Here is a 27,528-nt window from a genome sequence, read left to right as displayed (position 1 = left end):
TGCAGTACACTGCGCGTCTTCCGGAACGATGTTTAATTGCATTCAATATCTAGGGGAGACCGGGGCTAGTTGGCCGAGTTTTGCTTTCGGAATTTCTGAACTCATTCTGGTTACACTTTTTGAAAACCGGTTTGCGCTGTCATGAAGATACAACCTTTGAGCACATATGTAATTTTTTCATTCATGAAAAAAAATCAGGGAAAAAGTTATTAGCAAACAAATGCGGAAAGAAAAATCGGCCAACAAACCCCAGGTCTGGGGTAGGTTTGCCGAGTTTGATAATATAAGTTAAACACGTCAAATGTATCAGTGGAAAACTTTTAATTAAAAAAACATCATTTTTTCGTATATAGGTAAGGAAAATAAAATCCACTCTTTACTTTTTAGTCTTTTTAACCTTTTTGGACTTATTTTTGGTAGCTTTAGTGAAATTTTTACCACCTCTCGCTGATGTTTTCCTCCGCCAGCGTACACTTACGCTTGATCTTATTTTCTGCTCGTTCAATACTGCTTTTATTAGGGAATCGGTCAAAATTTGAGTCGATCGGCGTTTACGATCTTGCCACTTCTTCGAATCAGATCATGCACTCGCCATGGGAAGAGGTCTGACGTCTTCAAAGAAGCTTACATCTGTAACAAATTCTATGCTAATGGACGAGTTTTGTTCGGCGTTGGGTCGATCTGTGACAAATCCTGCCAAAAACTCCTCAGGAGGAAAAATTTCTGGATTGAAGGGGCCCACGCCAAAGACTCTGAAGCCAGCTTGGCATTTAATTCATAAAATATCGGAATCAACTTTTTTATAAACAATTTCCGACTTTTAATGATTCTAATCTCTTATATACTCAACATTTCGATTGAAATTTCAATTCATTTTGTGCAAAATCAATAAAAGTTTTGCATAACAGATAGATATAGTTCAAAAGGCACCGATCAGGAGCGGTGTTTGAACTTACACAAGGAAGCTGTACAGGAAGTGAAATCGGAATACGTCGAAATTCGCTACAAAATCCTTGTTTGGCAAGCGATTCGCAGATGTGGAAAATCTTCAGTTGTTTATCACATCGGGGACTGTCAGCGGAAAAATCTATAATGTTCTTTTCGTAAAATTCTATAAGAAGATTGAAAGTGATTGAAACTGTCTACACAAATCGACCCTACCTTTACTTTAAATCTGATCAGAGGAGTCAAGGCAAATATGTGTACCTTTACGAATATTTGAATTACCTCGGACATTTTGTTGTGATATATTGCGTGTACACTCTTTTTCGTTTAATCCTAATATTTTCGCCACGAAATATTTCCATGAACACTCTTATATTGTGGGCTGTTCCTAATCAAAACATGGTTAATAAGAAAGGAAAGGTTTTTACGGAGGTGCATTGGGTTTCTTAAGCGAGTCCAACATTCATACAAAAACTAGAATAAAGTTCACCTTAAACATCAATCAAATGGAATATCAAGAGTAAAATCACACTTTCATAGACTTCAGTGTTAAATGCCATCAATACTAAAATCCAAAAAATAAACAACATTCATTGCTTCGTTGTCGTTCAACCCCGCTGTACCTTTTTGCATAGCAAAAGATCGAGCCTAGCGATAGCGGCAGACAGCAGCTCGCGGACACATGCGCGATTCCGCCGATAGTGCACCGTGAAATTAATGAAGACCTTCTTGGCGCAGAATTGGCGCTATTAATTTTCCGCCAACACCGCAAATAACAATAATGCCGTGTCGTGGGTCGATTTTTTTCATCCTAGCGCAACCCGATACTGCCAGCGATTGGTCAAGGCTGCAGGTCCAATGCTCTTCAATGAGGTGAAAATTGATTTTTTTTTCGGTGCGAGCTATACCTACTGGAGCGAAAATTAAATGTGCAATGTGCGGTTTCTGTTTGTTTTTGGGGCACTGGCTGCCAGCTGATCCCATGCAACTGGACACAATTTTAGTCAATCAAACGAAAAGCTATCACACGTGCTGATCGAGTATTTCACAAAAGTTTTTTTTCGTTAATTGAGTTGCGCTTAAACGATGACATCAGGAGAACCCATTGTTGGTTTTCGGCTTGAATCGTACTATTGGTATTGATTGATTTCTGTGGACACAAAATAAGTGCTAAAGTTTAAAATGCAAGCTGATGCCATATAAATTTATACAATGTCATCGCAGTATCGTTGACCGAAATTGGGAAATTGAATAAGTGAAAGCTGTGACTTTTGAATGAGTATACCGGTCGTGCAGAAAAGTAGTGTTCTCTGATTTCTATGTGGATTATATTTCATATAGCTTGCTGATTGTAAGTTCTTTAATTTTTATTAGGGTCATTGACGCACTCTGACTAACTCTCAAGTAGCGACTGGCATATTTATATATTATATTGCCTCAGTAAGGCTAACGCGCCGAGCCGTTTCAAAGAAGCGCAATAAAAGGAAAAATGTTCCTGTATTCTCGACTTAAAATCTGTTTGAAAATATTTCGATTAAGAATCAAATCCGGTAGCCGGACAATGAATTGACTGGAATTTATCACCAGAAGTGATAACAATTATGTCACCATGGTCACACAAAACATCAGCACAGTTCTAAGTGTCTGGAGTCATGGAAAAGTAGCTGCCACCAGAGGAAGGTCATATATCATTACCGCTATTATCGCTCCGGGAAACGAGTTACTCCAGAAGCGCAATTTTTTCGTGACACATACAACTAGAGCTATTGGTAATGAGGACTGCTAGATTAATGCATGCTGATTGAAAGCTGTTTTGATTTCACTTTGTGCAATTTTATTCTAGCACTGACCATGTCATTCAAACTATCTCTAGAGAATCGTTTGTGGTAAACAGGGATATCCGCGAATCACTCATCAGATGCAATCAAATTGCAATGAAATCTATAGTACAAGACTGGACGTTGCAACACGTTTCACATATGTTTTATGTAAATCTACATATATGACAATTAAAGGCCAATCAACCAGCTTTCAGCTGGTGTGAAAAATTATTCAGATTTCCCGTTGCGATTGAGTAGGTAGTTGACTCGATCGATCACATTTTTATTAACCGGCTTTGACGGCTTGTAACGGTCGCACAAGGTCGCGGTTGTATTACTTTGTTCAGCACTTGATTATACGCTATCATAATAAGTATTTGAATAGTTACAGTAGATTAGGAATCAGAATATATTGGCATGGCAATATATTCTGATTCCTAAATGGCTTGTTATTCTATCAATATATATTTACCAACCTCTTCCATTGCACAATGATCCGAATGTAAATTTAGCAGGAATTTTAACTTTTTGCTAAAACTAAGTAATTTAGCCTTACAATACGGTTAGGAAAGTTATGTTTGGCAAGGCCCTTCTTTTTGTTTAAGCAGAAGCTATGGTGGTTCTTATATTAGCAAGATTTGAAATTGAACTTTTTTACGTTTCAAGATAGAGCTTGACTGTCTTCAATGAATTTGTAGAACAGCACATTTTAGAAAAATATGCTAAAGACACGCGAGCTCTATCTTGTATACCTTTCATTGCACGACAAATCCAAGTGTAAGCTTTAGGAAATTTCTTAAAAAACGATTTTATTTCTATAAGTTTTGTAGTTTTTATTTTACACTTAGGTACCCTATAGACAACTTGAAGATAATTTTAAGGTACCTAATTTGTTTCTATACACCAACTCTTTTTTGTTTCAAAGTTATGAGATTGTTTACATAAAAATTATTACTTTTTCAAATAGGCGTTTAACATTAAATATCTATGCTATCATTTGATATATCATGCTTTGTAGTATACATCACCAAAAAATGGCAAATACGACATTTTTGCATATTTTGCAATATTTTCTCAAAAAATATTCTTTAGTAAAAAAAAGTATCCATAACTTTATAACAAAAGAAGCTAGAAGTTCATTATACTACGACACACTGTTCGCCTTCTAAATATCTGAAAGTATTTCTAATGTCATATTAATGAAAAATCAAAACTGCAAAAGTTATGTAAATAAAACCATTTTTAAAAACATCCTATTTTATCGGTAAATGTCTTGTAAAATGGAAAGTAGACATAGAGTCCAGTGTATCCGATTTTTTACATATGATTTTCTTCAATTTTCTTGAAGACTACGAAACTTTATCTCGAACCACTAAAAAGTCAATTTTCTTATTTTATTAAATGTAGAACCACCCTACCCACCATTTGAAATGATAGAAAAGTATTGTGAAATGTAGAATTTCTTTTTTAATTTTTGATTTCGGCTAATATTTAGTCACATTTTCTTTTGTACTTTTTAACGACATGCAATTAGCTTGAGATTACTGAGTAGGGAAAGTTATGAAAATTTAGAACCATAGGATGTGGAATATACAGATCGCAAAAACTAGAAGTCATAAGAAACATGCTTCAAATCGTACGGACTAATCCTTTGTCTTCTGTTGGCAGGAGTCGAGCTTACGCAGCATAACTATGAATCACTCAAGTCCACCAACATGTCTCCTGGTAAAGACAGACTTGTCCCTCTTTACCGCGAGAAACGACAAAAGAGAAGCCACGTAAGATCGCCACTGAAAACCTGTCGACGAGTAGTATCAATGAAATGCAGCTGTTTATCACTGTTGCTCTGTTTCGAATGCCGAGACAGATGCCAAGTTTAGTTTTTTCCGATCTGCATATTTGAAACTTTCATAACTTACCCTACTCAATAATCTCAAGCTAATTGAATGTCGCTAAAAAGTAAAAAATAAAGAAGCGTAGAATTTTATCATAAAAACTAAGCTATATAGCTTTTATATTGTCCCCCTAAAAGTAATTTAAACATACTACAAAGGGTCAATTCATGATAAACCAAATTTTTAATATAACTTTTGCAGTTTCAATTTTTCGCTAAAACCTCCTTTAAATGCTTTTTCAATATTTTTGAAGACGAACAGTTTCTTCTAATACATCAAAACTCTAGCTTCTGTTATTCCAAACAATATTAACACTTATAATACCAAAAATTCATTTTATGAAATAATTTTGTGAAATTTCAAAAAATATCGTGCTCGCCATTTTTTGCCAATTGTACCACGAATCATGACCTTATATGTCGTCGAAAAAAATTAATTTTTGTTTTCCCCAATGAGTAATATTGCTATTCCAAACAACCCCATTTTGGAAAACCATGGCTTTTAAATTTTTTGTAAAATGAAAAAATATGATAGAGCTTACATATCTTTAGAAAACTTGTCTAAAACTTGCCGTTCTACAAACTTTACTGAAGGTTGTAGAACGACAAGTATGGCTCTATCCAGAATGATCAAAAATTTAATTTTTGATATTGGTAAAATTAGAACCGCCCTAACTGTTGTTTTAACAAACCGAAGGGGCTCACGAACTGCGAAAACTTTTCCAAACACATGGCAAGGCTAAGTGGTTTAGTTTTAATAATATCTAAAAGTTCCTGCTAAATTTGCACTCTGGACCACTGTGCATTTCTCGTTAATCGATATTAAAAAAGAGGGTGTCCATATCAGGGACGGAAAAACACAGGACAGTCTCCTCCCACCGTCACCTATGTCAACAGTCGTTTGAACGCGCATACGAAATTTGACCCAGGTTTTCGGCAGTCATGCAATTTTTTTCAGAGTCCTGCATACAGAGATTCGCCTTTACACAGCACAATCAGCGAAGATTTCGCGCTGTTATTGGAAAAATCTGGAAATCTTCATTCCTCAATTGGACGGATGAGATGAAATATTTTGGGATCGTCTGTGAAATACCGACGAGGAGTTTTCAGCACTAAACACATGTCATTAAAGTAGAGCTATAACACCATCGGTCCCAAGTAGCTTCCCTGGGCTAGACGGAAATATGGGTGACTGGATATCTCCACATTAACTACCGTTGATTCCAAACTTCTCCATTTTAATGATTCTTACATCTTGGTTCGTAGTTCATGGATGTTCTACGAATCTATCAAGTGGGCGATTAAAATTTTTGCTCCGTATAAGACTTCGGGAAAAGATGAAATCATTACAGTTCTACTACAAAGAGGATATGAACACTTCAAGCATATTTTGAAAAAAAAAATGTAACAGGTTACATTCCATTAGCGTGGTGGAAAATAACTAAAATTGATTCCAAAAAGTGGCCGCGTCACCTATGAGGAGACAAAAAGCTTTAGACCGATCAGTCTGACTTCCTTCCTTCTTAAATTAGTGTAACGTTTAAACGACCACTACATTCGGGTTGTTGGCTTGTGTGAGCACCCGCTGCATGTAATGCAACATGCATATCAGCGGGGTAAGTCTACTCCCACCCTGTTGCACAATACTATCTACAACATATAGAAAAAGCTTTTTCGCACAAGCAATCAAGTTTGCGAGTTTTTCTCGATATTGAAGGTACTTTTGACAACGTTTCTTTCGAATTCATTTTGGAAGCAGCACGAAGTCATGAAGAACAATCATGTATCACGAACTAGATACATACTATGCTTAACAATCGACATCTGTGCCCATCGTTAAGACAAGTAGAGATAAAAAAAAACTAAGTCTCTGCAGATAAGTTGGTGTGCTGTCACCACTTCTATGGAACATTGTCGCCGATGGATTGTTGAAGAAACTTAATGAGCTTGGGTTTCGGACATATGGTTTCGCCGATGATTGGCATATAATGATCACCGGTATTTGTATTAACACACTATTTGATTTGATGTAACAAGCCTTATGCGTTGTTGAGCAATGGTGTCTTCATGTTGGACTATCAGTTAATCTAAATAAAACATCAATGGTACTTTTCACGCAACGAAGGAACACAACTGGAGCTCGTCTGATGCAATTCTTTAACTCTGAAATTATTGCCGCAGATCAAGTCAATACGTTGGGGTAATTTTTGACTCAAAACTTAATTGGACAGCTCACATCGATTTCAGAATCAAGAAAGCTTACATGGCCTTCGGCCAATGAATAGTTGGGCTTTTGACAAAACTTGGGGGCACGAACCTAAGTACATGCAGTAGAAAAAAAATTGAATCATAGTATAATTGCGATTTCCTATTTTTTCAAGATGATATGTGACTTCTGTTTCTACTTATTTTAATCTGTCTTAACCGCTAAATGAATCATGAAAGTATCTATTAGAAAGAAGAAGGAAACTCAGGAACCTTCTTTCAGAGTGCTCAATTGCCAGTTTCTATTCATTCCTCCAATTGTTGTTTTCTCTTGTTTAATTGTTTCATATTTTAATTTCCTGCATTTTTGTTGTTTCTCTTTCAATTTCATCTAGGTTTTCTAGTTTTTCTATTTTGACATGTATTCTTGTATTACATTTTCTTTTATACATGGGTCATTCCGCGCAGTGATCAAAAAAAGATGCAAACTTAAAAACGACCTCCACGGATTTGAACCAAATTTGGAGAAATTATTCATCTAGGGCCAATATATAAAAACCCAAATTTTCATGTCATTTGAACCGTCCCTCGGTCCATGGGAGCACCCCCGTTTTGACAAATTGCCAAAACCCTTGATTTTCTTTTGATCGTATATCCGGTTCTATTTACTTTGGAATCAAACCGCAAGATGGCTTTTGCAGAAAATTGTTCAAGGAGTCTAGAAAAAATATTATCTCTTGGTGGCAGTGCTGCCAACTATGCGATTTTTTCAGTTAAATATTAAAAGTTCACTATTTTTCACTCAATACATATATTTTAGTTTTGAAAATTCTAATGCCATCGTGTTCCTCAGACATTTTTACATTAAAAACACTTATAATCTCAATATCATTTGAGCGTATCTTGAGATACATCGCTTTGAAGGGAAAACTGGGATTCTCTCATATAAAAATCCATTTTTATTGGCCAAAATTGAAAAAATCTTCAAACTGTCAAAAAATCGACCCTGAACTGCTAAAAGCAAACGTAGTTTTTCGTCATTTCTCGTCTACTTTACGTTAAATTATGTTTGAACTCAGAATACTCAAGCTGGTTTTTGTTTTTCTCATATAAAGAAAGGCTATGCAATCACTCCAAAAATCGATTTTCCAACCGAGGCTCGGAGGGCCGAGTGTCATATCCCATTCAATTCAGTTCGTCGAGATCGCAAAAATTTCTGTGTGTATGTATGTATGTGTGTGTCAAATAATGTCACTTAATTTTCTCAGAGATGACTGAACCGATTTGCACAAACTCAGTTTCAAATGAACGGTATAACGCTCCCATAAGACGCTATTGAATTATTAGTTGATCGGACTTCCGGTTCCGGATTTACGGGTTGAAGAGTGTGGTCACACAGCCAATTCCTATATAAACTGGTAGCCCTATGATGTCTGAATAATGTAATACATATTCAAATACGTTCAACTCTACTTGGATTTGTGGGTCTAGGTCACTAATGATCAATTGAAGTAGTTTTGACCACATTGGTCACCTATGACGGATCTTGATGCCCCCTGGGAACTCGCAAAGTTCCCCAGCTAATGTCACACCTATTTCCCAGCAAACTTTTAACCGATGTTTACAAACTTGATTTCAAATGAAAGATATAATACTCCCATTGACTGCTATTGAATTTCATTCAGTTCTGATTTTTGGTTCCGGGGTCACAGGTAGCGGTCACATAGGAATTTCTCATATAAACCGGTACAATTGTAATACCTCATAGGTATAAAATCTATTGAAATAAACATCAATTTACTTCGAATCGCAGGCCTAGATCACTGATGGCGAATCAAAAAATATTGGAATTTATTGTCCACTATGGATAATTCCGGAAGTCCCGGGGCTCCAGGCAAATTCCAGATCTAAAGCCACTTCGGTGATGACAACCAAATTTCACTAACCTAGTCTCAAATGGAAGGTATAATATGAAGTTCGGTTTTGAACCCTCCATCTACCCCTCCACCTCCTACCTTTCAACCCCCAGACCTCTCTCACCCCCCACCCTCTCAGACCATCCTTCCACATGCATTCCCTTCATCCACCTCGTATACTACAAAAAGTTAGATGATTCCCGATGGATCCTCTCTCTCCTACTAATTATATCCCTTCCCTTCTCCACCATGAAGACAACATTGAACTCACGCTGATTAAGCTATATAAATATTATATTTTTGTTTGTTTCAAGTGTGTTAGTATCGACATGTTGCTTATCAGGTTCGTGACAGTTGTGCCATTAAATAATAGTTTGGATAAATGAGAAAGGCACAATTGCACCACTAGGTGGATTAAAACAGGTTTTTTTTTAAATTTTGTATTTTATCTATCGTTTTATTTGTTCCTTTTGAATCCATTTATTCAATTGATTTTATTTATTGATTTTTTTTTCTTCTATTTTTTCGTCTTAGTTTTTTTATTTTTTTGTTTGTTTTTCTGTTCTCCATTTATCGATTTGAAATTGATGCTTTTCTTTCGTATGGATTTTTTTTTCAATATTCTTCAATTTATTTTTATCGTTGTGTTTCATTCCTTTAGCACCTTCCTTTTTACCCATTTAAACAATTTTAAATTGCATGTTCTCCATTTTTTCATTTCATCGTTGTCACACAGCAGAGCAGACAGACCTATACAGAGTTTCTCTTGGTTTATTGTTCCTATAAACGAGCGCAAAACAAAAGAGTGGATTGAACTGTTTGTCGAAATAGCCGGTATGGCTACCGGAAATCTGAGCCAGCGAGTTGCCGGAGATTATACTGATCGTAGAATACCGGAGTGGCTTGACCCTAACAACCAATACGGACGAATATATTATGTTACATTGCGCGGAGCCAATAATAACCCGTTACCAAAGAACCCATTTCTCATAGGTAAGGCAATCGAAAATGAAGTTGGCAAAGTCGATGGTGCATTTACACAACACAATGGAACTGCCTACGTATTGAAAGTAAGTAACAAGCAGCAAATGAGAAAGCTTCTAACGATGAAAAGACTATCGAACGGAATCGCGATAGAGACCGAACTTCATCCTGAGCTGAATACTAGAAAATGATATGACTGAGAAAGAGTTTCTGGAGGAATTGAAACCACAAAAAATTATTAAGATGCAACGCATAGTAAAAAACACACCAGAAGGTACGGTTAAATCGTCAATTTTGGTGTTAACAATCAACAGCACAGTTATTCCTGAGCATATTTATTTATTTATTGGGCCGATTCGAGTGCGTATACGGATGTATTATCCCTTACCGATGCTTTGCTACCAATGCTATCAGTATGGACATACCAGACTCAAATGTAAGAATTCTATTAAATGCAAAAATTGTTCCGGTGACCATCTCAATGACAATTGTGCACTCCAACGACATTGTTTAAACTGTCGAGGTCAGCATTCCCCAGCCGACAGGAGCTGCCCTGCCTGGAAAATGGAAGTTGAAGTGATCAGAATCAAAACCGAAAGGGATATCTCATTGCCTGCCGCCAGACAATTAGTACAAAGCAGCAATAAATAGCTTTGCTAGTCTATTGAGATCAAGTCAATCACAGAACCTAACCAATAAATGTCATTGTAAATGCAATTGTGGATCAAAAGACATAACCTCTAAGGACTCCCGCGAGCTGCAACAACCAACGGTGCAAAGGCAAATTAGTGCGAATCAAATTGAACAAACATTACCCGTGAAACCAGTACAACTACAGCCGATCGTAGAAAATCTACCGAAGAAGCAGACTCGAAAAAATCACCAAGTGGAAAATCAAATAAACCAAATTGTAACGAGGAAACGCCAGCGTGAAATGCAACAAGAGTGCGAATTAGAAGAACAACAACAGCATTTATTCAAAAATCCAGCTTCAAACAACTCAAAAAAAGAGGGACGCCCTATCTGCAATCAACCCGACGACGACACCCGTCCCATGCACATGGATATAACAACAGTACCAGAAGCATACAACATACATACAGTATCCTCTCAATCAGTCGACGGAGATATCTCATCAGACACAGATGACTAGAAATACTTCAACATAGCTTCATAACAGATTGCAAAGAAGACCGTTCAAATCATAACAACACTAAGTTAAGTGTGAATTAACAATGAACTAGAGATTATTTCCACCATTTCTGAAATGTACATTTTATTATTTTACACATTTATTCCCGACCCGAATGACCAAAGCTGTTAAAGGGTCGTAAATAAAAAAAATTTGTTCATTTAATCATTTGAATATTTCCCCTATATTTTATTTTGATCTTTTTGTGTTTTGTGCATATTTTCTTTTTTCAATTTCATCTAATTTTGTTTTACTTTATATGAATTTATTTATTATTTAACCCTTTTATTTTTTTAGTTTTCTCTTAATTTTTCTTTATTGTAATATTTGTTTTTCTAATATCGTCTAGCATTTCCATTTTTACTTATTTAAACTATTTTGATTTTACATGTTTTCTATGATTTCACTTTTGTTTATTTTTGGACTTTTTCCACTTGCTCCTGAAATCTATATTCTATTAGTCGGTGATATTTTCTGATGTATCACGACTTCCTTCACTAACGAAGCTGATCTCGGTCAATGTGTTAATGATCCAATATCTGGTTGTGCAAACACCTCTCTGGTGTCGGTGATAGGTACTCAGAGACTGACGGAAAATAAAAGGAAAAAAATTGAAATAAAAAAATCATTTGATTACAGATTACAGAATTGAAATAAAAAAAATCATTTGATTATCGATAGATTTCGAGCTTAACCGTTTCTGTGTTCGAAAAATCTACAATGCTGAAGGGGGCCCTTATACCTATTGGACCCCCCGGGACCGTAATTTCTCTCAACGGCCATGGCAATTGTTGTACGTGACTGCCCGCGTCACCATCCTGTACCATGCGTTTAGCGGTTTAGGGTCTTCGGGAGTCGGGTACCTAATGAAAGACCAACCAAATCGCACAAGAAGTAATTTATGCGACGTCATCAATCGAAACAATCACGCAGATTCATATTTTCTATATTCTGCCAGAGTGACACCTGTTGGACATATGCCGCACCAAAACGTGCACCATTATATGATAATTATTATTTATGATGAATACAGCAAAGCATGCGAATATTCATCGCACCGATATAAGAGAGCGAAATGACATGTGAAAAAACCAGGAGCCAGGCGCCATGCAATTTCGTGTGATTGTTCAGACTATTGATTTGAAATTAATGCAATTGAATGTTGGATGGTTTCCGATTTAAATTCAATAAATCATCGAGTGTTTTCTAATCAGTATGTTAATGCATTTTGCAAATGTCACGCACGGTACAAGGTATAGCGTAATTAAACATCGAAAAGTTACAAACCCCCAATTCAGAAACTGCGTCACCGTTAATAAACGCAGCAATTGTTTCAGAATTTCTGGTCCTTTCCAACGAAAATAATGACAAAACGGCTCACTTAATACATTGTAAATCCAGTAAATCTATTTTATAATCAAGAAACGGACCACATGAAGACATTACTGATTAGGATTTATCGGCACGTCTTCAGCCCGGTCATGTCGGCCACGCGAATCCGAATCCGAATCATAAACAATCATTTAATTCAAATTACAATGCCATTAGTGGCCTGCAACACGCTGCCGGGGAAGTCGCGGAGCGAATTTTTGCTGTTGTGCTTAAATATTTTGATCGGGCGGGAAAAAATGACAAGCAAAGACGACATCCAATTCCCATGGATTTCGATGCAAGCCGCTGCCGCCGCCGCCACACGACGCGACGGAGGACTGATCGTGCCACAGCAATCAACAGGGGAGTCGCGCCGGTTTGGAACCGAGTTGTGTGGCTCAATAAGTCGTGTCCGATACATTTAAATGCTATTAGAAAAAAATCGAAACAATTTCCTTTATATCATCGTATGTGAAAAGCTTAGTAAAAAACACTCAGTTTTTTTTTATAATTGTTCAGAATTTTTCATATTTTTTTTTGGCGAGTATGTACCAATAATTCATTTTGTAACATAAAGCAAGAAATGGGAGCCATCCTGATGTTGATTTGAAATAAAATTGACTATTGCACTTGTATTTTGAAAACTATGAAAAGCACTAAGACTTTTCGATCTTGTCATATTTTTTTAGTTTTTAACCTTTCGAGACGCTAGTTCGTCGAAAAGGTTCGCAACCGATTGAATAAGTTCTTTTACAACTTCTTTGAGCAACGTTATTCTTAAAATTGTTTCATTTTTATTATATTATATTAAATTTTAGTGAGTATTGCAGTTCCAGACAGGCGTGGATTTATTTTGGTAATGTTCGAAAGACGATGATTTCGCGCTAATTGGTATTCAACTCGGAAACTGCTATAGGATTTATCTTTTTTGTGTCAGCAAGTAGTTCTTCTGATTCTGATCGGTATAATACAACCGTCTTTATTTAACAATGCAATATGACAAAAACTCAATGATTTTTGTTCTGAATGTTTTGTATCATTGTAGGTGGAAGTACATTTTAGTTATAAATAGTTCAATCACAAATGGTGGCCCTAATCAATTTATAGGAATGCGTTTCAACTTCAGTTTCTGATACACACTTGGCAACCAGATAGATGTTAAATCCAAAAAACATAACAATACATCCGCGAAGCACATAATTGGTCCTGAGTACTGAAGCACAGAAGCTCTGCTTTGCTGATGAAAGATAGCGAAACCAAAACTGGGTTCAGCTACCCAAGCAACCAGAAGTTAAAGTTCACATAAAGTTCTTAGCAAACTTTTAAGCTGCTTAAGCCGCTATTAGAACACAGAACGTATCGCACAATTACTTAAAACGAGAAGCTTATGCAGCTCCTTTATATGAACTTTTGGTTGCTTGGGTAATGAACTAATTTTTTTTAAACTAGTTATGCAGTTTGCGTTTCAACTTCGTCTCATCAGAATCCGTCACTAACTTAGTAACAGGACTAAGCTAGCGCCGGATTGACGCTAGCTCCAAAGACGGAGACACGATTTGTGTTCCTGAGCAAACACCTAGTCGCGCGTGATATCCTGCAAGAGCAGTTCAATAGTAATTCTTCAAAAGGGCTAATGAGACTTTTGTAAACAAACTTATTTCGCTCATTATTCCGCTACCGAGTTGAATTTCATGAAAAATACACATGAATCAACATCTGTATCCTTGGTAGAATCAATTTCAAATGTTTTCTGTGTTGAAATGATAACAAATTAGGAGAAATCAGCAAAACAAAAGTTTGTTTACAAATCTTATTAGCCTTATTCAAATGTTGATATGGAGTTATTCTTTTTGAGGTGGGGAGAACAAATGAAGTCGAAACTTGGTTTGGCCATGAGGGAAATATATACTAGAGACCCAATTGTTTTGATTTCCTAACGAACTTTCAGTGGCACTTAAAGCGCTATATGGTGACGAACGGGTGTGCAAATGCGCCCACCACAAAGCAGATAACAGTCCCTGCTCATTTCACCCAACCATAGTAGGTATTAATAAATGCGCACGCCATATTGTGTTGTCATCGTTGTCATAAGGTTTGTTCCAGTACCAGGAGAAACTGGAAGTACTCCGGAGCAAACAGGGAGAAAATCATTCCTGTATTATCTTCTTTTCTTTTTCTTCTTCTGGTTTCTACCAGCATTGGAGTGAAAAGGAGCAAGAATTTTTTGCTCCGGAGCAACAGGGAGTGACTTCCGTGTACTGGAACAAACCTATAGTATCTGAAGAACCGCGCTGATTCAGTGTAACTTACACGCGCAATAAAAGTGTCCTTACTAAGTAATGACATGACTGAAATTGTATGAAAATTTCGTCATTACTCGACTTACACGATCATTTAAAGTGACATTACTGCTCACTAATGACATTAGTAGCGCCGCGTGTAAGGAGCCCTAGTGGGATCTCTAGTTATTGCTTGTGGCAATCAAAACTGGATTCTAACCGCACTGCGCAATTACTATTCTTCTATTAAATTCTTCTCATAGACTGGTTAGTTCGGCTGTGGTCTGTCTATGAAAGAACCACCTCTATCACTTGAAATACATGTGTTTTGACAGCTTGCAGTTTTCAGTAGTAGTTTGATCAATCGCACTTTGAAAATGCGGAATCCAGGTTGGTGGGAAGTGCGCAATATTATGTTCTTTATGATTTGGCTTAGCAAGCCAATGTGCTATACTATATTTCTCCCTAAGGGTAACAGCTTTGGTTGAAACCAATTTTCTCCATTAATGGGGGAATTGGGTAATTCGTATTTGGAATTCTGACGAGACGACGTTAAAACGCAAACTCCATAACTAATTTAGTTATAGGTTTTGTGCCCTTCACGTACAAATGTAGTTTTACCCAATTCCCTGTTTAGGATAATTTCGGGTGAGATGCCGCACTCGCTATATCTCGTATAAAGCGTCACTTTAGTACGGTAATATCGTATTGAAAGTTTGTCTTTCGAAGAATAACAACACTGGAGATGTAAAATAAGCCGTATTATTGACCCACAAAAATATTATTAATGATAATGTGCGCCCACTTGAATCGCGGAGTACCAAAAATTTTCAGTACCACATTAAAATTTCGGTTTTTTAATTATGTAATTTTTTTGGTAAATCATGCCTCTGTTAAATAGTTTGGGCCTTTTAGAAGACATTCTGATCATCACGGTCATCTATAGTTTCAGAGGAAAATGTCGTCGTGCGGCATCTCTCCCCAGCAATTGGGATAGATGCCGCATCAAAATTGCGGGTGAGATGCCGCACTCGATGGTGGAGGATGCGTAACACACATGTATTTTTCACATCGGAATGTCACTAAATGAACATTTGCCTCATGTATAGGTTCTTAATAAGCTATATCCACAAACTAACGCATTTAGCACCGTGACATATAGGATTATGAGTCTATTTATCTATATATTTAAACGGGCGATATGTATCTTAGTATTGGTTACTTCGGTATATTTCAACGAATTAATGCTTTCTTGGATAAATCTAAGTGTAGAAATTTCTTGTACATAGAAGCCGTCAAAAAACTATTTTTAAGGAACCCCTACCCAAACATAGATGTATATCGCTCGTTGAAACACACAGATCAATAGTGCCCTTTATAAAGATACTCCAACTTAACCATTACACCAGGATGCGAAAGGGAAATATTCTTATATTGTTTGATAAAACATATTTCTTGGAATTGGAGTAACCCCTTAAGAAAAGTGAACGTGCTAGCCGATTTTTAGGCGTAAGCAAGCTTCATGAAACTTACCTGTAGACATCTAATCACGAAAACATTAAAGAGAGCTAGAGAATACTTTTTTTACCATTTTTCGGTTTGGAACAACGGTGCACAGTGGGACCAATCCGAAAAAGGTGGGACAAAACCTATATGAGGCCTGCGCTATCATTTTTGGCCCAACATTTCTTCGTAGGGTATGTTCACAATATTATTCTGCAACTTTTTAAATAAATTATTTTTTGGTTAGACTAAAGTAGAGATTTCAAAATGTTTTTAGAGGGTGGATATCTCCGGCAAAGTTGTAGAATATCATGTTTTAAATAACTTGGTTTAAGATACAACAGACACCAGACCTCGTTTTTGAGGCTAAATTGTTGTTTTTTTTTAAAAAAAATATCAGTTTTTCGACTTTGCCATGCTATTACCTTAATTGATTAATTTAATATGCTCTACAAACTTGCAGGTATCACTAAAATACAACTTTTTGTTGAGGAAACTAATAACGTAAAATCAATATTTTGACTTCTAAAACTATTTTTCCTTTAAATTTGCACTATTTTCATCAAAGATTTCTGTTTTTATGGATACTTTCGGGCAGGAAAACTTTGACTATTCCTATGCTCTATTAATCCAAGAAAAAAATTAATATTACCTAGGAACAGAATATAGTGGGACGCATGTAACTGACTAACAGACATAACACTCGAAAACAATGCTTTGCCCGCTTTAACGGTCATTTTAAATATATTTGTAGTTGGGACTATAGTTACTATATTCATAGTTAGGCGGAGACGCTGTGCGGAGCCAATTGAACATGTCAAATGCCGGAGCCAATCGAGCATGACGTCACATATCATGTTCTTTTCGGATGTTTATGGAAAAGGTATTGTGATTGTGGTTATTAATTATTTTACTTTTTCCTTGTGTTATCGAGAAAAAAATGAACAAAACAAAAAAAAAACTCTGTAACAACAAGACATATTCGTACAAGTATGAAATCGCATCATATCATCGGATTCGTGCATGTAAAGTTCTTGCTGACGACATCAACAATGAAACTATTAAGCTAGAGCTTGAACATTTGCATGGGATGCCAGTGTTTTCTTCCTGGAATAAGAGCTGCCAGTTTTACGGCTTTTGTGTCCTAACTATGAATATAGTAACTATAGTTGGGACTGTGGCCACATTTGGGGGATATACAACTAGTGAAAAATTGTTCCCAAGCCTGAGGGATAATACACCAGTAAATGAGTGTTTGGGAGCGAGAATAAAAGGTGGAGCTAGTGTTCTGAAAAAATGCCGGATCGATATTTTTTGAGTGATACTATTTACACAAGGTTGTTACTTTAGAAGTTGCTTGAAATTAGTAAACTATTGTAAAGGAATCACTCGTATTCGGGTCAAATTATTTTAGTGCAATTTTGTTAAACACTGTTACTCTTTTACAAGTCTGTAGATTTCTGATTACGTCTGTAGGAGACCATCAAAAGTCTGTAAAATACAGACAAATCTGTAAATCTGGCATCGCTGCTCTCTCTCTTCCCGTTAAAAAGAAAATGGTGATATTTTGCGCTGCAAATACCGGTCGATGTTAGGTATTACGTGAGAAAAACTTACCAAGCTTCTTTGCATTTATGGTTGTAAATGATTCGTCAGAAGCCTTAATTTAGGTACTTCTTAAGTCATTTCCGATCATCTGATTTTTTGACATTGAAAATGTCTTACTGCACTATCTGGGGCCAAGATGGGAGAAAGGTGGGAACATTTGACACTTTTGAGTGTATTAGTTTAATACTTGCAAAATTAAGCATGGCGGTCGAGGCCCTTGAAGTGAACGAACGAGCATCCTGATTTTTTGGCGCACGATGAAAAGTGAGAAAAGGCCGAGCTTCACCTCGGATCTACCTATTAGAACACTTAGGGACACATTTTACTTCGAAAAAAACCGATTAAATTAACTATGACCGAACCGAAAGAAAACTTATGGCAACAGAAAGGCCCACTACGTCATTTGTTTGTGCTTTTCTTCTTCATATCCTCTTGTTTTTCAGCTTCATCAAAGAAAAATGACAACCGTACTCACACACAGAAAAAAATGTGCACACCTGTATCCGTCTTTATCTGAGGCAGGGTGTCATTCTAAAATCTAAAATCAAACGATGTCACGTTTTTGCATCACTATTTTAAACGCTAATAGCTTTGTTATTGATGAACGGATTTCCATCTGCTTATTACCAAACAATTCGGAATAAAATGAAATTATGTTTTATTGTTATATTGTTATTGTATTTCAATAGTAGGGGAGAGTGAGGACACTTGATCCTTGGGGATAATTAATACCCTGGCCATATCTCCTAATCTGTACGCATAAAGTTACCACAATATGAAAAGAAAATGAAGCATTTGGTCGTTTATGATGTTTAAAAAACAAATCTGATGTATTATGTTTGGTTTGAAAAAGTTGTATAATATTTTAGAAAATATGTGTTCAAATCCATCGCGAAGACAACCGTTCAAATTTTTTGAACGGTTGTATGAGATCGTCGAACTAATTATTTATGAATATTTTCAAGTACGATTACTTTCTAAGGGCTTTTGCCTAGAAAAACACGCTTTTCGAATAAAAAGTTTCACTACACATGCAAAAAAATAATTTTGTTCACCTCATACAACAGGTATCTTTGATCCCTGTAACACTGGGAATTCTCGATCCCTATCATTAGTTCTCTCAAACACTTTGGAAATTTATAGAAATAGAAAAACACCATTTTCATGACGTACCTGGCACTATTAATTGTTCTAAAATGTTTGTTTCACGAACAAATGATGGTATAAGTGATTGAAGGTTGAAAAAGCCAGTTAAACAGCATTGATTTACCGCAAATACTTGTCTCGACTTTCTACTGTGGTTAAAGTTTGCCGTGCTTCTAAAAAGGTAGTCTTATTAATAAATTTGTCAGGATAGGTGGTTGGCTAAACTTTCGTATCTATAGGTCATAGTGTGCTTTGTTTCTTTAGCCATAGTAGGCGGGGGATCAAATTACCACACGTTTTTACAAAAACCTTGTTTTGGCATGTTTTTCAAAACTGTTCTTATTACTGACATGACATAGTATTCGGATTTACACATTATTAGGCTGTGCATGCTGACAAAGTCGACATAACTTTGAGTTTTACTGTGAGCCGTGTTTACCAACACTGCCATTTAGCTGTGAAGCAATGTTGGTAAACAGGGCTCACAGCAAAAGTCAAATTTATGTCGACTTTGTCAGCGTGCACAGCCTAATTCATAGCTCTTACAATTCGAATTGACTACAAGATGGCGAATTTCGCAATTGAAATTTTTATTTCATTGGAAAGTTATGAAAAAAAAAACAAAAGTGAGATCAAGCGTACCCACTCTCCCCTACACTATCAAAAACAAGCAAAAATGAATTGATCTCGGAAAACGTCAATACTCCCATAAGCGGATCCTACACGAGACAGAAATATTGTCAATAAATATATTGACAAGACTGCTTCAATCCCTCAATCCCATTTACATTCTACAGAATCAATATTTTCAAGATGACCTTACACAATCAATATATGATTTATTGTCAATATTTCTGCTCGTGTAGGGTCCGCTATACATTAGTCAATCTATCCCGGGCAGAGCCGCGAATAGAGAGCACATAAGCAACACAATCAGATATGGGGATTTAAGAGGCGAATGACTCGAAGGTTAAATCCTTTATAATCAAAAAATAAAAAGATATGGGGAGGCTATTTATAGAGGTACCGCTTGTTCGTTTGCATCAGTCGTTGCTCGATTTTCGCACGAGCAGGACCTGGACAATAATGTCCGGACGATGCGATAAGTGGGACATGGCAGCGATGGCATGGCAAACTTTGCATAGACGAACTCATTCGTGTATGCAATGCTTCAAATTGCTTCTTTGTTTAATCCTTCCTATAATTCCGAAAGACACTACAAAATGCTTCCCAGACGAAGATGCTGTGGAGGAAAACTATGTTCGTTCGGCTTTTCCTCCACAGCTAGAGTGGTTGGTGCATTTGGGTTCTTTGCTGTAAGAAAGGAAAACTTCTGAATATCCCGTGTTTTGTCGCTTCCCAAACTCGAAAACAAACAAAATTTACCATTAAATGTGTGGTCAACATTTTGTTGTTTCGCTGAAACATTATACTCTACGGTGAATATGAGTAATTTTCCATCCCGTGCTAAATTGGGAACCTGGTGTGCTACAGAAGGGACGCAAGAGAGAAAATTTATTTATATTTAACTCCTTAGAAAGTGTTCCAAAATTAATATTTAACTCATTAGAAAGTGTTCCAAAATTTTAATGAGTATTCAATTTAATTAAAGTTTATGTCTAGTATCAGGCGCTTACTCATGTTTCTGCTGGGGTCTACCACGACCCACTGAGACGTCCAAAAAATTGTTTCAAAATCGTTCAACACGGGTCCAACGATGGACGTTCGTTGAACGGTTATTTGGACGTTGTCCAAATTGGTCCTACAAACGTCCTTCATTGGACGATTTTGAAACCAACCGTTCTTAGAGGGGAGGACAATAAAAATCTCCGGGTCAAGGTGGCAACCCTAACGGAACCGGTTCGGAATTCTGAGGAGACCCACCCTCTAAGAACGGTTGGTTTCAAAATTGTCCAATGAAGGACGTTCGTTGGACCAATTTGGACAACGTCCAAATAACCGTTCAACGAACGTCCATAGTTGGACCCGTGTTGAACGATTTTGAAACAATTTTTTGGACGTCTCAGTGGGCACTGAGACGTCCAAAAAATTGTTTCAAAACCGTTCAATGCGGGTCCAACGATGGACGTTTGTTGAACGGTTATTTGGACGTTGTCCAAATTGATCCAACGAACGTTCTTCATTGGACAATTTTGAAACCAACCGTTCTTAGAGGGGATTCAATATGGATTCCAGCTCAAATGCGAGGACCGATTGAGTTGAAATCGGTTTTCGCATTTGAGCTGGAATCCATACTGAATCCATTAAAGATTCCGAACCGGTTTCAGAATGGGTTCACGAGGTAGTTGGGATAGGAGGTAGTTGAAGAAAGCCACAGAACATGGAACGACAGAAACTGAGGAATCACCACAATACTCGCAAGGAGAAAAGAGTGAGAGATATAGCAAAAGGAGCTGAAACAACGGAAAAGCTAGCCGAAGCCCGTCAGCGATCACAGAAGCATTGGAAAGGACCGTGGCTGGCGTATCGTGGAAAGCCAGTAGGCGAAGCCGGAAAAACGGCTGCAGTAGGATGAAAAGGAGAAACAGCAGTAGAAGAAAAACGCCAACCTTCTTGAGACAGATATACGGGCGATGCACTGATCATTGAAGCGAACTATAAGACATCGTACGCGGCTCTTCTCGAGAGAGTAAGGGAGGATCCGAAGATAAAGGAGTTGGGAGTGAACGTTGTTCAAACGAGGCGACATCAGAAAGACGAGTTGCTAAATAATCCTTCCTTTTTGAACTCGGACCACCGTAGGCTCATTGCGAATTTCTTCGGCACGAGAGCTGAAGACGTGAAGGAGATCACGACCGGAGAGGTACTGATGGAGCAGTGAAACCTACACTCAGAAAAAAGTAAACGTTATGCCTATTGATTTTACACATAGATTTTTGCAATTAACGGAGGCATATAGACACTATTTGCTGGCACATAAACCTAATGTGTGTATTTACAAGAAATATTAATCTTACATTCACATTCCATAACTATTAGGCACATAAAACCCCATTCTATAACAATATGCACATATAACTTATGTGTGTGCATACATAGTTTATACAGTTGACACATAGAAGGTATGTGTGCGCGTGATAACAAAAGCATTTCTTCTTCATATGAATTTTAAGCGGTTTGAAGCAAATAGAATTAACGTTTGGATTTTTTTCAGTGTAGTTATGCACGCAACCATCTGGATTATTAAGTCGTATAGAGGCACTCTAACGGCAGCTATTTGACTACCGGTGGACGTCTTCAACAAGCTGGTGGAGACCGGTAGGATAAAAGTCTGATAGTCGGTGTGCTCGTTGAGAGCCACTTCACAAGTTACCAGACAGGTAGAGATGCTTCAGGTGTTACGCCTGAAGCATCTTTACATCAGTCTAGTAGACAACGGACATCAGTTAACTGCAAGGGTTTTGACACGTTTGCATTAAGTAAAAAGTGTGGAGGAAATGGAGCAGACAGCATCGCTCCAATACCGAATATACCGATGGGCTGTCGGGAACACTAGCAAGGGTGTGTGACGTAAGAATGCCGAACGAATTGGAGCCGAGAACCTACCAGCGTGAAGGTTCAGCACCATCAGGTAAGAGGGTAAGGTGGCATTCCTGGCGGCCAGGGACTGTTTTTGGGTGACATAGTGTTTAGCAAGTCCACATGCTACAAAGAACTGTACAGAGAAGCAGACGCCAATCCCTGCGGCAACGCTTATTGTTTCAAGATCGAGGTTCCAACGATGCCAACCGAAATGTGCATTGACAAACTTAAGACTACCGTTGATGATCTCTTCCCAAAGCACAAACTTAACCCATTATAACCCAGGGATTTCAAAAAGTGAGCCAAATGCAGTGATATCTTCAATTCCACCAAAAATGTATCAAGGATTATGGGAAAAATAAAATCACCGCTTAAAATGGTTTTGAGAATGAAAATATCTCGTGCAAAAAAAATTCGTACGCTTAAATAAAAACAACAAATTTTAAGTTGTTTGACATATTTCTTCGGATTTTCTGATAGACAACACTTCTTTTACACCTGTAGGAACGTTTTGTCACATAATGGAATTATTAGCACGAATTCCAACAATAAAATTCAATTAAATGTATTGCTTACTTTTCAGCCGCCATTTGCCCCAACTATACATGGTTCGAAAATGTAAACAAAATTATAAAAAATGGCAGTTGTCTTGTTTCACAATGGAATATGAGGTGCAATGATCCCATTAGTGCAATAATAAAGCAGTCAGATGCCAAAATTCTGTAGTAAATACGCGTAAAACGATGGATAGTTCTGCGTATGAAATTTCATACGCTAGGATATAATGGGTTAACGCATGGCCGCTTGCACCGTACGTCGATGCAGTCGGTGGCAATCTTTTCTCCTATAACGACGGGCCGAAATGCCGTTTGTATGCAGAGTACTGGCTCCATTGAAGTGCCTACACCGAATGAGTGGCATCCGCTAGACTAGAACAAACAAAGTACCTAACCACAACCTAGGGAAGAGCGAAAAAATCATTTAACAGCGACAGCTAGGGACCTAGTGACATAAGTGCATGAGCACAGCCCTTAACGTTAATTCGGTTAATTAGATTATTTAAAATTCAGTGGACCTTGAAAATTTCAGCCATTATTTCTCTTTGGCACCAGAATCCAAGGATTGATATAATGCGTTATTCAGTATCGCATCCCTACAGTTACTTCGAAAAGCCTCACGAAATTTAAAACGATGTAAACTAAAAGGTCTTACATACGCTGTCAATCTCTACTCTGGTAATGGAGTAATTTATTGGCGCTGTGGCTTGTACTTCATTACTTTGCACCATTGCATTGGCAGGTCTTTTATTCTGTATGGTATCACACAAAATAATTTGAAAATTTGTCATGCAAATGTAATTTCGTTTATGATATGATAGTTTTCAATTAACAGCCTTAAGTGCACTGACAACAATTCAGTTATGTCGCAGACATTACACCCTAAACTAAATTTATAACTTTTAACCATCGTGGTTAAAGAAAATATATTAATTGTAATATTTCATACAGTTGTAGACTTCACTATTTCCCTGGACATATCCAACAAACATCTTTGAAGGCTGAATTTGAAATTATATTTCAAACATTGATCTGCATTACACATTTTGAAATTCATGACAGTGTGCATTGGTTCATTCTATAAATCACAATTTAGTCGACATTCTCACGTTACCCATTGGTAACGGCATGCTACTGCAAAAAGTCAATCACTTCTTCCAACTCTCGAACGCGAGCCTGTTGATGGGCCCACTTTGCCTCCGCTGATTTGACGTCGTTCAAGCCCCACTTATCGTGGGTCACCCTTTGTTGGCAAAGTTCGCTCTTATCGGAAACCGACTGTTTCCTTGCACCACAATGATTCCTATCCGATCGAGGATGTTTTCGCTTTGCCGGACATATCTTTCCGCCCGGTGGGAACGGTGGCTCACTCATGAATTTCTTTAGGCAGCCCTGATGATAGATGTGACCGCAAAACATACGGATAAGGAAATTGTCATCCGCGTCCGTTTCGACAACTGCCTGAGATGTCGATGGAAGTGCCAGCTTCTCGCAACTGGGACATAGTTCTTCCGGAAATCCCTTCATTGCTGCTATGATAAATCGAAAGGTTCGTTCCAAACTCGGTTTGGGTTGAAATTCGGGATTAGTTTTCAGCTTCTTTAGCGGAGCTTCTACACACTGACGAGCGATTTCTTTGGCTTGGCCATTCACGAAACGAACAAGCGCTTGTGGCAAATTACAGTCACAATCATCCCACTGAATTCGTTCGACAGGGTACTGCTCCGGCACGTGAAATTTAGCACTAATGTAAAACGGTCCGCCCTTTGCCGTGAGCAATATGCTAGATGATTTTTGACGTAGTTTTAAGTCTCCAGAGGTTACAGACAGTAGTTTTTTCACGTTGAAAATTTCCTCCGTCACGATGCACAGTGGATTTTCCCGTAAGTAGGTGTCGACGAATTTAAGCAAGCCCATCACCTGAGGCTTTCCTACGAACTCAACAGCTTTATCGTCGCAAACTTTGGTAAATCGTTCCAGAAAGGTAATTGACATGGATCGGCTTTTGAACTCCGTCAGAAGTTTGTTTTTCGGATATTCGTCGGGGAATCGGAGACAGACGGTCAGTTGGCGGGAGTTGGTCTGGTTGATGTCTACCCTTATCTACGACAGAAAAACTTAAAACTGATGTTAAAGTAATTGCAATTTTATACATACCAAAGAAGTCATGCAGGTGATTAGTTTTGAGTTTGGAATTACGTTACAGCATAATCGGGATACTTCATTCACTTCGTCCTCGATCAGACCCATTTTACTTTTACCGAGTATATCGTGCTAGACTGCATATACAGAATGTAAAATTTAATTTATGTTGGTTGATAGATAAACACTCGGTATATAATCTTTACGTAGCGGTATTGTCTCTCCAGTTGAAGTTGCACAAAATATTCTATTCATTTTGGAATCTTTTCTTGATTTTTGATTTTTACTGTCAATAACGAGTAAGCAAAAACCCGATACTGAAAATAACCTTCAGCCATATTACCGACAAGTAGACGTCTGAATGAGGGTATGCTCCTTTATGCCGAACTTAGCAAAGTCATATATTCACCACAGCAAATTATGTTAGCTCATTTTTTTTACGTTTTCTCGAGCCTCCGGGAAACTGGCAGTCCGAATTGAACAGGAAAATTTTTATTTTTTCTAGCAGAAAACTGGAGTAAAATAAGGCAGGTTTAGGTTTGTTCCAGTACACGGAAGTTGCTCCGGAGCTCAGCAGCAGAAATGCTATTATCAATTTACTCTGAGAGACAATTTAATTTCAGCTGAACGCATTTGTCTCATAAAAATATTTATTCAACTCAGCCTCTGTCGGAATAATGGAAAAGACCTTCTTATCGTCTGAATATCTCTTTTGAATTGGCTGCGTACTGTGACAGAACGTTTAATTTTACAAACAACAATCATTAGGATTGAGTTGGGCAGCAAAACGTAAACAATTCGTTTGGAATCGACTTAGAATAGAGTAGTTTTGCACTAAAGTTGTTTTACTTAAAAACCCTTTGGAATTTACTAGAAAGAAGAAAATGTAAGTGCTGTGGCCAATTATCTACGTTCGCAAAATCATCCATTACCATTCCATTTGCTTTACAGGGCGGATTATTGGAAGTCGAACGATCGCAAATATTGCGATTTCTGTCAATGTTGGATAGCAGACAACAAACCGGTAAGCTATGATAGATTTAACCAAAAACCACAATTTTTATACCATTTTTCACACAGAGCATCCAATTCCACGAAAGTGGCCGTCGCCATCAGCAGAATGTCCAAAAACGGCTTACCGATATCACTCGAAACAGTTACAAGCAGCAGAAGGAACAAGGCAAAATAGATGCCGAGCTGAAAAAAATGAACGATGCTGCTATGAAAGCCTACATGCAGGACGTAACGGCGGGCGCGGATATTAGCTCCCGTGCCCTAGCGGAACAGCAACGGACAGAAGCTGCTGCAGCTGCCGCCGCAATCGCCGAATCAGAAGCGGCTGGACCCAGCGTTGGTCCGCGGGTACCTAAGAAAAAAATTGGCAGAGAAGCTGATCCTTTTTACATTCCGGGTGATTTTTCCGACGAGGAAGGATCGGGCCCGAGTAAAGTGACGGCCGCTGCAATAGCTGAAGCAGCCAAGAAAAAGCGTCTGGAGGAAATTAGTAAAATGGGACATGGTTCGCTCTGGGTGGAAGCGGTTTCCGAGGAGGGGTACACATATTACTGGAATGTTAAAACAAACGCGTCTGCTTGGGAGCCACCCAAGGAAGGGTTCATGAAAAAGGAAGAGTATGCCAAGATTACCCAAATGGCATTGCAAAAACAGGAAGAAGCGCTGAAACAAGAGGTTAAATTTGAAGTGGACAACGCTCATGAGATTGCTGCAAAGCTTAAGCGGGAGCAGATTGGTAAACTGTACGGTCATAACCGGCTTGTGAAGGAGGAGATTGAAGCTTTAACCGATCCAAAAAGGCAACGTTTAGAAGAGGAAGCAGTTTTGGATGCCGCTGCCGGGCCCTATGGGAGATGGCAAACGGTAGAACACAGGTTAATGTTGCATTGTAATAAGGGTGTGATTTGTTTTTAAGTCGTTTTTTGATTAACAGGGAAGAGAAAGTTGTGGACTTGGAGCTACCAGCCGTACCTGAGCCTTTGTATGTTCCCAGCGTGACACCGGTGGTGCCTGAGCGGAGGTTCAAGGAAAAAGTCATTGATTACATTCCGGCCAATGAGAAAAGTTCGTTGGATGATGGTTTTTTCAAGAAGCGAAAAGTTGCCCGCAACGCCCGACAGCGTTTAGATACGGACTGAGAACAAATATATTAAGACTTATTCGTCGGATATACGATATGAAACAGTTTTGTGTATATCACTTCCGTGTTTGTTCTGTTATACATAATGCTGAAATCGTTTAGTTTTAATTTTTTCTGGCTACAAGCTTGGATAAGGGGGTCTGCAGCTTCAAAAATCTGAATGCATCTTTTGGCTCTAAGACAAGCTCAAACATTAGTCCGATTTTCGACCATAACACCAGGAACGCTGGAGTAGGAAGACGATTGGTGAAAATGCAGTCTCCTGTTA

The 27,528-nt window shown here is 37.8% G+C and overlaps 2 protein-coding genes across 2 annotated transcripts; one reads left to right on the top strand and one right to left on the bottom strand.

The window, feature by feature from the left end:
- Positions 1-23,956: 23,956 nt before the first annotated feature.
- LOC131691741 (uncharacterized) lies at positions 23,957-25,434 on the bottom strand. The gene is made up of 3 exons (XM_058978365.1): positions 25,312-25,434; positions 25,121-25,242; positions 23,957-25,066 (listed from the first exon to the last, which is right to left on the bottom strand). Exons 2-3 carry the CDS (start codon positions 25,211-25,213, stop codon positions 24,095-24,097), a joined length of 1,065 nt encoding a protein of 354 aa, XP_058834348.1. The 5' UTR covers positions 25,214-25,242; positions 25,312-25,434; the 3' UTR covers positions 23,957-24,094.
- Positions 25,435-25,875: 441 nt separating this feature from the next.
- On the top strand, positions 25,876-27,319 carry LOC131692478 (WW domain-binding protein 4). The gene is made up of 4 exons (XM_058979541.1): positions 25,876-25,991; positions 26,057-26,129; positions 26,186-26,994; positions 27,054-27,319. Coding segments are annotated over exons 1-4 (1,089 nt in total). The 5' UTR covers positions 25,876-25,989; the 3' UTR covers positions 27,259-27,319.
- Positions 27,320-27,528: the final 209 nt, after the last annotated feature.

Source organism: Topomyia yanbarensis, chromosome 3 (genome assembly GCF_030247195.1).
Source record: "Topomyia yanbarensis strain Yona2022 chromosome 3, ASM3024719v1, whole genome shotgun sequence".
Lineage (NCBI taxonomy): Eukaryota > Metazoa > Arthropoda > Insecta > Diptera > Culicidae > Topomyia > Topomyia yanbarensis.
Note: the sequence above shows the minus strand (reverse complement) of the source record. Positions and strands in the feature narration are given on the sequence as shown.

Bases quoted from the DNA above. Each gene is read 5' to 3' on its own strand.
- LOC131691741 (XM_058978365.1), bottom strand. From the start codon at position 25,213: ATGGGTCTGATCGAGGACGAAGTGAATGAAGTATCCCGATTATGCTGT. The intron at 25,067-25,120 runs GTATGTATAAAA...TTTCTGTCGTAG, and splicing joins TCACCTGCATGACTTCTTTG to ATAAGGGTAGACATCAACCA.
- LOC131692478 (XM_058979541.1), top strand. The intron at 26,130-26,185 runs GTAAGCTATGAT...TTTTTCACACAG, and splicing joins GGATAGCAGACAACAAACCG to AGCATCCAATTCCACGAAAG. The intron at 26,995-27,053 runs GTTAATGTTGCA...TTTGATTAACAG, and splicing joins TGGCAAACGGTAGAACACAG to GGAAGAGAAAGTTGTGGACT.